The sequence below is a fragment of the Cherax quadricarinatus genome, chromosome 67 (assembly GCF_038502225.1).
Source record: "Cherax quadricarinatus isolate ZL_2023a chromosome 67, ASM3850222v1, whole genome shotgun sequence".
NCBI lineage: Eukaryota > Metazoa > Arthropoda > Malacostraca > Decapoda > Parastacidae > Cherax > Cherax quadricarinatus.
In genome coordinates, this window is record NC_091358.1 from 23,556,037 (window position 1) to 23,570,043 (window position 14,007).

General features: G+C 41.1%; 1 protein-coding gene across 1 annotated transcript in view; it reads right to left on the minus strand.

Annotated features, from left to right (window-relative positions):
• Snx21 (Sorting nexin 21) overlaps positions 1–14,007 on the minus strand; it is a 69,075-nt gene that overhangs the window by 18,380 nt on the left and 36,688 nt on the right. The window contains exon 3 of the mRNA XM_070099456.1: positions 12,123–12,354. Coding sequence (XP_069955557.1) covers positions 12,123–12,354 — 232 coding nt within the window. The remainder of the gene's footprint in view (positions 1–12,122; positions 12,355–14,007) is intronic.

Genomic DNA, 14,007 nt, shown 5'->3' on the forward strand with positions numbered 1-14,007 from the left:
ATGGATAGACCACAGGCATCAGTGGATGGTGTTAGTGGTGATGGTAGTGGCACCGCCATGCGTGACTCACCAGGCCACGCTGGGACCCACGCTGCTGACTCGTCAGTTCAAGGACAAAGCGGAGCGTCAGCCACCAGCCCACCACAACCACAACCACCCGCACAACCAGCCTATGATGTCCAGTATCCACCAGCAAACCGTATGTGGGATTGGCAGCAAAATCCCAATTTTGTTCCCAAGCCTCACCACTTTGATGACTCTCAAAGTGGAATTCTACCTACTTGTCCCCTTGGAACCACGGCCAATGAACTGGAATTCTTTGAATTATTCTTTGACCAGCCATTGATGGAAACTATTGTCAGGGAAAGTAATAAGTATTTTGAGTACACCATGGCAAATACGATCTTATCACCACAGTCAAGACTACACAGGTGGAAAGAGACGACTGTTGCAGAAATGTATTTGCTTTTTGCAACAATAATGCTTATGCCTCACGTCTATAAGCATAATATAAAAGCATACTGGTCCACAGATCGGCTAATTTCTACCCCGGTCTTCAGTGAAATCATACCAGTGAACAGGTTTATCTTACTCTTACGTATGTTGCACTTCTCTGACAAAACCAGGCCTGACAGAAGTGACAGGTTATACAAGATTAGAAATGTTTTCATGTATCTCAAACAAAAGTTCAGCATATACTTTTATCCATTCAAGAATCTTGTAATTGACGAGTCTTTGATTTTGTTCAAAGGTAGACTGTCATTCAAGCAGTATATACCGAGCAAGAGGAAACGCTTTGGTATAAAACTGTTTGTACTCTGTGATTGTGACAGTGGCCTGGTGTTGGATATTGTTGTATACACGGGTAGTAAAACATTGAAAGATACCAAGATGTTATTGGGTATCTCAGGTGACGTAGTGAGAAACATGATGGCACCTTATCTTGGTAAGGGGCATACATTATATACCGATAACTGGTACACAAGCCCATTACTCAGTGATTTCATGCGAGTGAACAAGACAGATGTGTGTGGCACAGTGCGTTCTAATCGTAAACATATGCCCAGGCTCAACGCAGGTGCTCGTGGTGATGACGTGCAGGTGTTTACTGCCAATGACATCATGGCATTACGGTGGCATGACAAACGAGATGTCACATTGTTGACAACCATTCACCGTAATGAAATGCAAGACAGTGGCAAAGTTGATCGAGTGACTAATGAACGTATTCGAAAACCAGTGACAGTGATTGATTATACACAAAACATGCGCTTGGTTGACAAATGTGACATGCAGATTGGTTTTGTTGACTGTGTTCGTAAGAGTTACAAGTGGTACATGAAACTTTTCTTCCATCTCATGGACATTTCAATGCTCAATGCATATAATATGTACCAAATAAAGACTGGCAACAGACCACCGTATGGTGAATTTTGTTTGTCTGTTGTCAGACAACTCATAATGAAGTACCAGGTAACAACACCTGCTATACAACAAGGTCCTCGAATTCCTCAGGATATACCCAAGCGTTTGAGGAGGGAAGGTGATCATTTCATAATACAGCTTCCTTCAACTCAGAAGAAATTTGCTCAGAAGAGATGCATTGTCTGTGCACAAACAAAACGACGGCAACAAAGACGCAAAGACACTCGGTTTATGTGTGAGGAATGTAAGGTGCCTCTGTGCATGGTGCCTTGTTTCAAGGAGTTCCACAAGCTCCAGCAGTTCTAAAACCATGTCCAGTGATTGTAAATATGTAAATATATGATAGAACATTAGTATTATACAATATTTGTGCATGTTTATTGTAATAAACAACAGTGGTAAACAATAATATGATAATAACTTTAGTGCGGTTATTGTGTTCAATACAGTGAGTTTATATATATACATTATATACAGTATTGGTCTCTCAGGCCCCAAATGTTAGTAGGAATAGAAAAAAATTGGAAAAGAAAAGAAAAAACAATAAAAACCGCAAAATAATGTAATGCGCGTATGTGGAATTCGTCGATGTTGCCGCCACCACATCATTTTCGACAAACTTCTTGGCACTTTATCTCTGTAAGTACTGATCAGAATTTTTTTTTTTGTCTTATTACCTTCACAAAAATATGCTCTTTAAATCTGTAAGAATTTTTTTTTTTTTTTTTTTTTTTTCCAAAATTTCTTGGACACTGGAGCACCACTTCAGATTTTGGCCTTGGACCCTGAAGGGGTTTAACCCTTTCAGGGTCCGTCCCGTAGATCTACGGCTTTACGTTCAGGGTCCAAACCGTAGATCTACGCCATGAGCTCAGCTCACTCTGATAAACTGTGAGTGGTACATTTGGGCCTAGATATGAGAGAATACATCTATGTGGTATGTGTGCACCACATAAAACAGATCCTGCAGCACACTGTGTATAATGAGAGAAAAAAACTGAAATCATGATTTTTCGATTAAAACAGCAACTTTGCAGTGTTTTTTCGTATGTTTTTTATAGTTGTATTTGCGATTTCTTGGTCTCATTTGATAGAATGGAAGACATATTACAGAAATAGAGATGATTTTGATTGGTTTTAGCACTGGAAATGGCTTGAAACTGAGCTCAAAGTAGCGGAAATGTTAAATTTTTGCCGATATTCAAGAGTAAACAAACGACCTCACACGTCTAATACACGTCAGCTGGTGGGTCTAATATACATTCACAAATATGGTGATGATATTTATACAATTATTACAGTATTGCATAACAGTAAATCTTCTATTTTTTGGTGTGAATAAAAATTCATTATGTGAATAAAAAATCAAAATGGAATTTATTTGTAAAGCCTCAAAACATAACTAATGAACAGAGGAAATGTTAGTTTAGTGCCAGGAATGCCTACATTGTTTATTCTGGACCCTATTTTGAAATTGGAATATTTTGAACTTTGTGTTAAATTGGCCAAATTAACAATTTCCGATCACTTTATTTTGTAGTTGAAACAGTTGACTTGGCGATTTCTTGTGCTCAATCGATAGAATAGAAGTAATACTAGTGAAATAGCTAAGAATTTGGTTGATTGGAATAATGTAATTGGCCTAAAATGGGAGTCAAAGTCGGCAAAATCGCCGATTCGTAAATATCGCTGACACATCAAAATTCGCGAGAGCATAATTTCGTCAATTTTCCACCAAATTTCGTACTTTTTGTTTTATTACCTTCACAAAAAGATTCTCTACGATTTCATAAGAAAAAATAACAAATTTTTTTTTTGAAAATTCTTGGACACTGGTGCGTGACTCCAGATTTGGGCCTTGGACCCTGAAAGGGTTAAAAAGTCACTCAAAGATCTCGAGAGATCAGTCTAAAGCTCATACGACTAACGTTGGAGTGTACTATGGTAAAGAAATGTCTAAGGTAAGAACCTCTAAGCAGAACCTTAGAGGCACTCATGCCAGAATATGTGTCTTCTGCGAAGGCGAACACGCTAGCACGAGTTGCCCGGAGTATATAACACTGAGCAGTAGGCAACAGAGACTAAGGGAGTTGAGACTCTGCTTCAAGTGTTGTGGGGAACACTTTGCGAGAGACTGTGGCACCCAGCTCAGTGAGTGTCGAGTCTGTTGCAAAGGTAAGCACCATACTGCACTATGTCCCGATAATTTAAGGGAACCGCAGGCTAGTAGGGATATCTCTCAGGTAGAGATAGAAAGTGAGTCCGAGCCTGAAATGGTAGCCAGCATGATTAGTGGGAGTGAAGTCTCTAATCTGAGTGAGAATCACAGAGGTGCTGCCCTACCTACAGTCATGGGAAAGGTTGTGAATGGGCACAGGTCCGAAACAACCCGATTATTCTTTGACCCAGGAGCACAAGTATCCTTGATAACAAAGAAGTTGGTGGATAAATTAAAGTTGAAAGCCACAAGGAAAGTAAGTATGATGTTGGGAGGGGATATAAGTCAGGCCCCACCCAAATCTTATGATGTGGTGGATGTTACAGTCAAATCAGGTGGACATCGCAGAGACATTACAGCCTTGGTGGTAGAGACGCTACCCACGGCAATTACAGCGAGAGGTCTTGCTGCAGCAGCTAAGCGATTGAAAGACCTTGACGGGAAGCTGGCAGACCAGGGAATTACCACTGACACAGTCAGAAATGTAGGTATCCTGGTGGAAGTCAATCATATAGATGACTTCCTGTCTACACGACGGATGTTTAAGGAAGGAATTGGTTTATACAGATCCCCAGTAGGATACATCATAGGTGGCAGGATTCCACCTGAATTCCCTGTCACGCCAGATAGAGGAGAAGCTGTCCCCATGATAGCTGAGGAAGTAGTGATAATGAATACCAGTATACACGATGAACCGCCAAGGAAGCTGAACCAGGGAGGGAGTGACGAACACTCGGCCACCTTGGGAAAACACTTTTACAGGGTACGTAAAGAGGGAGATAGATTGCCATTAAATCCAGAGAACCTCGTATCAGTGGGACGAAAGGCTACCAGGGCATGTGGGCCACTGGGTGGGAAAGTACGGAGCCACTCAGTCAAGGCTAGACATACGAAAGACGTTAAAGTTAAAGGAAAGGGTGCTAAGACCACCGGAACCAACAAGTTTACACCCCCAGAGGTCCACGCAGGGGAAACTGGACGGTTGAAGTTAGACCGGAGTCTGCTCGACGAGAGTGGCCAGATGGCACTCGTGTCCAGGGTCCGCCGTGGGGGCTTGCGGAAGGTGAACTTGATTTAGACTTAGCGCCTACCTTCTCCGGCGGGAGGATGTGGAAATTTATTTGGTCCCTAAAGTTCCACAGGACAGATCCGGCGTACAAAGGGGGTTCCAGCATGGCCGTAATGGAACGGCTGAGCTGGGTGGCCCTTAAACCCACCCAAACAAAAAGCGTTCTCCCCGAGTTGGCGTGGTTGGTAAGCTTATTTAATTTATAGATTTACCCTTCAGGGAAAGAGTAGGTAGTTTTACTGGTAGTACACTAATATTAGGATTATTGAGGCAACTGTAGATAATGATAATGTAGACCTAAGACCTTAACATAGGTAGTAATAGGCTGATAATGTAGGCAAACACTAGGATAAGTTAGCTAGGGAGAACTGGCAGCCCTAGCTTGAATGACAAGGCGCGGGTCTCAAAGACACAATAGGGTCCTTCTTAAGACAGACACCAACTGGACAAGACGTGCCGTGATCAGCAGACGGCGCCCCCCACGTGTCTTCACATTCGAGACCTGGGGAAATCTGGTAGAGGCACCTCGATGTACCGTAGATGACCTCCGTCAGGCCCATACAGTAAGACAAGACCTCCACTTTATCTTGTCATTGTGCAACATCTATTTTGTGAAAATATAAGCCATGTGAGATTCAGAAACTCAGACTCACTTTGTACTTTTTAATATCATTAGATTAAACTCAGTTGTACTATAGCTCTTTCTAGCTCAATACATAGTCAATACCAAATTCATTATATTAGACCATAGTGTAATTACTAGTGAGAGACTGGTGCTATTTTTAATTTGTATTTTTATATTATTAGATTAAACCTAGTTGTACTATAGATCATTCTAGCTCAATACATAGTCATTACCAAAGTCATTATATTAGACCTTAGTGCAATTACAAGTGAGAGTCTTGTGCTATTTTTAATTTGTATTTTTATATTATTAGTTTATACCTAGTTGTACTTTAGCTCATTCCAGCACAACACATAGACAACACCAACTTCATTATGTGTATTAGTGACTATACTCTACATGACCAAAATGCTATAGCTATATACTTGTCCAAACTTCCCACCACTACAGATATCAGTACTAAAACTCAACACACAACTCAGGATATAAATAACCATAATTTAAACCTAGAAGATGATTGATCACGTTGACCCTGATCTAAACCTCCATAATCTGACACACAATCAAAACCTATTGGAAAGTAACTGCCTTTACTACACAGCATCACAAGCCAGCACTATCCTAAACAATGCTAAAAGTCTATCAGTACTTAACTACAACATCAGGTCCTTAAGCAAACACTATGATGACCTCCTGGCACTCCTTGAATCACTAAAGACACCCTTCTCCTGCATTATTCTTACTGAGACCTGGCTTAAGCAGGACACAATAGATATCTACCCTCTACCAGGATACACAGCAATCCACAACTGCAGACCATACCAAGTTGGGGGTGGTATTGCAATCTATTACTCTAACCAATTATCTTGTATTAGCACCACTTGCTTTAGTGATGAATATGGAGAATACATTTTTGCTAATTTTACTGTAAAAAACCTTAAGACGCCTATAACAATCGGTGCCATTTACCGGATACCCCACACAAACATCCCAAATTTCAGTGAGAAATTAAAGGCACTAATAACAAACAGACAAATGAATAAGCACCACCTTCTCTTAGCTGGAGACTTCAACATCAACCTTGGCCTACTAGATGATCAGCCTGTAACTGATTTCATCAACAATATGAACAACACACTTCTCATACCAACAATAACTAAACCAACCAGGCTCACTGAAACAAGTGCAACCATAATAGACCACATATGGACCAATATACTAGCCCCCCTTAAATCAGGGATAATCACAGATAGCACTACAGACCACTACCCTACCTTCCTCTTGACAAACATTAGTAAACCACCACTTGAATACAACAAAGTCTCATTTAGACTCCATGATGAGGCCTCAATAAGGAAGTTCACAGCTGACCTAGAGACTGTTGACTGGCCTACAGAATTCTCCAAGGCCAATGGTATTGATGACTGGACAGACATTTTTCTTAACAAATTACTTAGACTATACAACAAACATTGTCCTATAAAAACGAAACAGATCACAAACAAACGGCTTGGTTGCCCATGGCTAACCAGCACCATTCTGAAATCCATTGATAAGAAACACCAATATGAAAAGCAATATAGACAGGGCTTAATACACAAAGATATTCTTAAACACTATTCATCAGTCCTCACCAAAGTAATAAAGAAAGCCAAACAACTATACTACTCCAGTAGATTCACTGACACAAGAGGAGATATAAAAAAGACCTGGAAAACACTCTCTCAGATTCTAGGGACCCACAAACTGAAAAAAAACAAGAATATTGTCCTAACTAAACCTAATGAAACACCACTGCATCCCACTGACACAGCTAACAAGATAAACGACTTCTTCTCAACCATAGGATCTAATCTCGCCAATAAAATCCCACGTACCAATGCCCATGCCGGGGACTACCTAGATGGGAATTTCCCAAATTCCTTCTATCTTGCTCCAACTGAGCCCACGGAAGTCACCGAGATTATAAAGTCACTTAAAAATAACTCAGGGAATCTGTCTCATGTCCCACCATTATTGTACAAGAGAGCGGCCCATGTCCTCTCGCATGCTATCTCATTACTTTTTAACAAGTCACTAGAAACTAGCACCTTCCCGAAACTACTCAAGATGGCAAGGGTTACACCAATACATAAAGGTGGTGACCCTACAGATTTAAACAACTATAGGCCAATATCACACTTACCATTGCTATCCAAAATCTTTGAGAAACTCGTGCACAGGAGACTACAGTGGACCTCCTGCATACCGTCGGCATCACATAACGTTCAATCCACATACCGCTCGCTTTTATCTCAAAAATTTTGCCTCGCATACCGCTCAAAAACCCGCTCACCGCTCTTCGTCCGAGATGCATCCAATGTGCGGCCTGAGCCACGCTCACATGTTCCGCCGGTGGCATTGTTTACCAGCCAGCCTCCGCGGTAACATCCAAGCATACAATCGGAACATTTCGTATTATTACAGTGTTTTTGGTGATTTTTTCTGGAAAATAAGTGACCATGGGCCCCAAGAAAGCTTCTAGTGCCAACCCTACAGCAATAAGGGTGAGAATTACTATAGAGATGAAGAAAAAGATCATTGATAAGTATGAAAGTGGAGTGCGTGTCTCCGAGCTGGCCAGGTTGTATAATAAACCCCAATCAACCATCGCTACTATTGGTGGTACAGCTGCTGCTGCTGCTGTACCACTGTCAGCTGCTGCTGCTGCTGCACTGTCAGCTGCTGCTGCTGCTGTAGCACCGTCAGCTCTGCTGCTGCTGTAGCAGCTGTCTGCTGCTGCTGTAGCATCGTCTGCTGCTGTAGCTGTCAGCATGTCTGCTGCTGCTGTAGCATCGTCTGCTGCTGCTGTAGCACTGTCAGCTGCTGCTGCTGCTGTAGCATCGTCTGCTGCTGCTGTAGCATCGTCTGCTGCTGCTGTAGCATCGTCTGCTGCTGCTGTAGCATGTCTGCTGCTGTGCTGCTGTATCACTGTCAGCAGCTGCTGCTGCTGCTGTAGCACCGTTGTTGGTGTGGCTTATTGAGAATACCAAGAAACAATTAACCCCAGAGGATTTGCCACCCAGGATAACCCAAAAAAGTCAGTGTCATCGAAGACTGTCTAACTTATTTCCATTGGGGTCCTTAATCTTGTCTCCCAGGATGCAACCCACACCAGTCGACTAACACCCAGGTGAACAGGGAAAAATGCCTGGAACTAGTGCTCATATTGGTGAATTTAAAGCCAGCAAAGGTTGGTTTGAGAGATTTAAGAATCGTAGTGGCATACACAGTGTGATAAGGCCTGTTCTGGAAGAAAATGCCAAACAGGACCTACAGTACTCAGGAGGAAAAGGCACTCCCAGGACACAGTGTCTCATCAGTCATTGCTGCATCTTCAATAAAGGTAAGTGTCATTTATTCTTCATTTAGTAGAGTAGTACATGCACAATATATATTGTGCATGTACTACTCTACTATTGTGCATGTATCCTTCTCTTTGTGTGTAGGAAAATGTATATTTCATGTGGTAAAATTTTTTTTTTCATACTTTTGGGTGTCTTGCACGGATTAATTTGATTTCCATTATTTCTTATGGGGAAAATTCATTCGCATACCGATCATTTCGCATAACAATGAGCCCTCTTGCACGGATTAAAGTCACTATGCGGGGGTCCACTGTATATTCATTTATAACGGCACAAAACATACTCAACCCCTGCCAATTTGGATTCAGGAAAAATAAAAGCACTAACGATGCAATCATAAAAATGCTAGATCTGCTTTACACAGCATTGGAAAATAAGGAATATCCACTAGGAATTTTTATTGACCTAAGAAAAGCTTTTGACACAGTAGACCACGGCATCCTACTCCACAAACTTGACCATTATGGTATAAGAGGCCATGCGCTTGCATATTTCAAATCTTACCTTACTAATAGGTATCAGTATGTCACCATTAAAGACACAGCATCAACAACACAGCCACTTGATACTGGAGTTCCGCAGGGAAGTGTCCTTGGTCCCCTGCTCTTCCTCATATACATCAATGATCTTCCAAACGTATCCCAACACCTGAACCCCATTCTCTTTGCTGACGACACGACTTATGTCATCTCTCACCCTAATCTTGCCACCCTCAACACCATTGTTAATGAGGAGCTGATCAAAATATCGACTTGGATGACAGCCAATAAACTTACGCTTAACACTGACAAAACCTACTATATTATGTTTGGTAGCAGAGCAGGAGATGCACAAATTAACATTAAGATCGACAACACTCTAATTGCCAGACATAATGAGGGCAAATTCCTAGGCCTATACCTCAACAACAACCTGAATTTCAGCACCCATATCCAACACATAACCAAAAAAGTATCCAAAACGGTTGGGATCCTCTCCAAGATACGATACTACGTGCCGAAAACTGCCCTTCTCACACTATACCATTCACTTATATATCCATACCTCACCTACGCTATCTGTGCTTGGGGTTCAACTGCAGCAACACACCTAAAGCCAATAATAACCCAACAAAAAGCCGCAGTAAGAATAATCACTAAATCCCATCCCTGGCAACACCCCCCCCCACTCTTCATAGATCTAAACTTACTCCCTGTTCAGTACATCCACACTTACTACTGTGCAATCTACATCTACAGGACCTTAAATTCCAATATTAACCTTGACCTAAAACGCTTTCTTGATAGTTGTGACAGAACCCACAGGCATAACACCAGACACAAACATCTCTATGACATTCCCCGTGTCCGACTAAACCTTTACAAAAATTCAATGTATGTCAAAGGCCCTAAAATCTGGAACACCCTACCTGAAAACTCTAGAACTGCAGACACATTCATCACCTTCAAAACTACCATTAGAAAACATCTTATCTCCCTGATACACCCTGTCAACTAACTACACGAATACCACCTGGTGGTTCACACTTACACTCACTCACCCATTTGACCATAAACAGAAATATCAATCTCAATCTTAAAATAATGAATCTTAACTAGTCATAAGTTGGCCTGTGATACTCCAATACTGAAACTATGTATTGTGCCAAAACAAAAGCATTCACATTGCTAAACTCACAAACTAGTATTTAGTCACTTAGCCATAATACCAACTTACCTCATAATTTTGTAATATTTTAAACTTAAGATTTAATCTAAGTCTGCCCGAAATGCCTAGCCATGCTAGGTGTTCTAGTGGTACACTCTGTAATTATTATTTTACTACATGTAAACCACACAATAACCAAATTCTGTAAACTCAGCATTGTAATCCTTATAGAGAATAAACTTTGATTCTTCCCCTTCACTTGTAAAGGGAGCATCTTTCTCTTTCTAGTTTACATCTTCTCTTTTTTTTCTTTAAGAAATGTGCCTTGAGCATACTTCAAGTGCCACAGAGTTAATTCTTTCTAGGCAAAGGTTCAGATCCATGTTGTTTAGGATATCTTCCTAGCTTGTTTCACTTGGGACATGGCTGATTTGATCCCACTGCATGTTTTTGTTATCCAAGTTGAATTTGGCAAAGGTACCCTCATAACTGATCACCTTATACTGGTCAGGACCCCTGCACATACATGTCTGTACTTCTTCTATGTTGTGATCTGAGTGTATTTTCTTTGATACCGTCATATTTCATACCAGATCATCATTATTAGTGAAGATAAGGTCAAGTGTATTTTCCAGTCTTGTTGGCCCCACTATTTGCTGTCTTCAAGTGAATTTGTTACAAAGATTTAAGAGATCATGTGAATTTTCATCTGAGCTGCTGCTGCCTCCTGGGGTGATCTCTGCTAAGACATTATTTGCTGCATTCCTCTATTTTAGGTGTCTTAAATTGAAATCACCCAGCAGCAAGATGTTTGGGACAGGAGTTGAGAGATTTTTCAAACAGTGGTCAATTTTCAAAAGCTGTTCCTGGAATTGTTGAGAAGTTGTATCTGGTGCCTTGTATACAATCACAATGACAAAATTTTGGTTTTGAGTTTCTACTGGTAAAACTTCAAATACATCATTTGTGCTGTTCAGTGGTTCCGAGTAAATGAGCAACTCTGTGACATACAGGCCAAACTTCCCCCTTATTGCCTGTTCATTTTGTTGCATCTGAATAAGTTATAGCCTAGAACCCACATTTCATTGTCAAAGTGATCCTTTATGTGGGTCTCTGTGAAAGCCACAAACATTGCATTTGACTTTGTGAGCAGTCCACTGATGAAAGGTATTTTGTTGTTTTTTGATGGCTTTAGACCCTGTATGTATGAAAAGATAAATGTTGTTGTACTGATGATATGTGGGGGGGGGGGTTGTTTGCTGGCACTAATATCTGTTTGTTCTGGAGTGGAGGCCACAGACTGTGCCTCCACTCCAGTAATGATCCAAGTTGGTGTAAGATTTTTGTCATTTCTTGCCAGCGTTTTTTTTTTCTTCCTAGAGCTAAAAAAAAACTCTGTTAGTTGTAAATTGTTGTGATCATGGTACTGTGTGTTGTTGACTGTTGTATTCATAGTATTATGTGTTAGATGTGGTTTGTTGTGGTCATGGTACTGTGTGTTGTTGGCTGTTGTATTCATAGTATTGTGTGTTAGATGTGGTTTGTTGTGGTCATGGTATTGTGTGTTAGTTGTGGATTGCTGTAGTCATGGTACTGAGTGTTAGCTGTGGACAGTTGTAGTCATGGTATTGTGTGTTAATTGAGAGTTGTTGTAGTCATGGTATTGTGTTAGTTGTGGATTCCTGAAGTAATGGTAATGTGAATTTAAAAATGGAAGAGTATTCCACTTACCGATGATAACTTTCTTGGGAAAGCCATCAAATTCCTCCATGAGTGACCTGTGAGAGGAGAGGAGCGCCGTGTAGACGGCCAGGAACTGTGAGTAGCGTCGCTCTATGGTTGCACACCTCTGAGGTGTACTAGGCTTGTATGTTGCACACCTCTGAGGTGTACTAGGCTCATAGGAGAGAGTCGCATCTGCCTTGGAGTACTGTACAAACCTCTGAGCCTCTACTGTATATACCTGAGGAAAGGTTTCTTTATGTTATAATGATAATACTAATAATATCAATAATACCACTAATAATAATAACATTAACCCTTCAACTGTCCAAACATAGTTCTATATTTTTACCGCTAGTGCTCCATATGTAGAGTGATGTTTTATTTTTCCTGCCCTCAAATTTGGCACAACAGGCCTGAGAGGCCTAGACATGAGAGAATGGGTTTGCACACTCAGTGTGCGCAGTATGAAAAAAATTGAAGACCCTGCAGTACCACAGGGGAGTACCAGTTTCAGCACCAGCTTGGGTCACCATCATGGCAAATCCCTGGGATTCACTCACACCCCATCTTATTAAAACTCTCCTATTTGAGGAAAGTGATATAGCACCAGAGTTAAGTGGATTTGAGACCTATGTGGCCACAAATGATCAAGGAATTAGTGCAAATACTAAGGATAGCCCAGATGACCCCCAGCCCAGCACCTCTGGGGTGACTGGTATGGCCACACCAGACCCCTCAGCTCAGCATCTCAGGGATGACCAATGTGGCCACCCCAGACCCACAGCCACCCTAGTGTGGTCACACTAGGGTGGCCAGTGTGACCACACCAGACCCTCAGCCCAGCACCTCTGGGGTGGCCACACTAGACCCTCAGCCCAAAATAACATATCTTAGAGAGAATGCCAACTGTTTTGGAGACTTTTTTTTCTTACGTGTTGGATATGGGTGTTAAATTTCAAGTTGCTGTCAAGGTGCAGACCTAGAAATTTTCTCCTCATTATGTTTAACAATATGAGTATTGTTAAGCATAATGTTTAGCTGAACATCATTTGCTCTGCTCCCAAACATAATGTAGAATGTTTTGTCAATATTAAGTGAGAGTTTATTAGCAGTCATCCAGATCAATATTTTTATGAGTTGTTCATTAACAATAGTGTTCAGTGAGGCAAGATTAGGGTGGGAGATGAGAAAAGCTGTGTTGTCAGCAAAGAGAATAGGTCTGAGTTGTTGCGATACATTTGGGAGGTCGTTGATGTATAACAGGAAAAGTAGGGAACCAAGAACGCTTCCCTGCAGTATGCCAGTATCCAGAGGTCTTGCTACAGAGGTTGTGCTATTAGTAGAGACATGTTGTTCTCTATTAGTAAGGTAAGACTTGATATATGCAAGTGTGCAGCCTCTTATACCATAATGATCAAGTCTGAAGCAAGATGCTGTGGTCTACTGTATCAAAGGCTTTCTTAAGGTCGATAAAGAGTCCAAGTGGATATTCATTTTTATCAAGTGCTGCATATAGTAGGTCTAGCATTTTTGTAATTGTGTCATTTGTGCTTTTATTTCTCCTGAAGCCAAACTGGCCGGGGTTGAGAATGCTTTGTGATGTTATGAAGGAGTATAATCTGTTATGTATAAACTTCTCAAAGATTTTGGATAAAGGTAAGTTAGATATTGGTCTATAGTTGTTTACATCTGCTGGGTCACTACCTTTGTGTAATGGAGTAAATCTTGCTAACTTGAGTAATGTAGGGAGAGTGTTGGTTTCTAGTGATTTGTTAAAAAGTAGTGTAATGGTGGGTGAGAGGACATGAGCTGCTCGTTTGTATAATAGTGGTGGGACATGAGCTAGATTTCCCGATTTATTTTTTAGTGAATTAATAATCATGGTGACTTC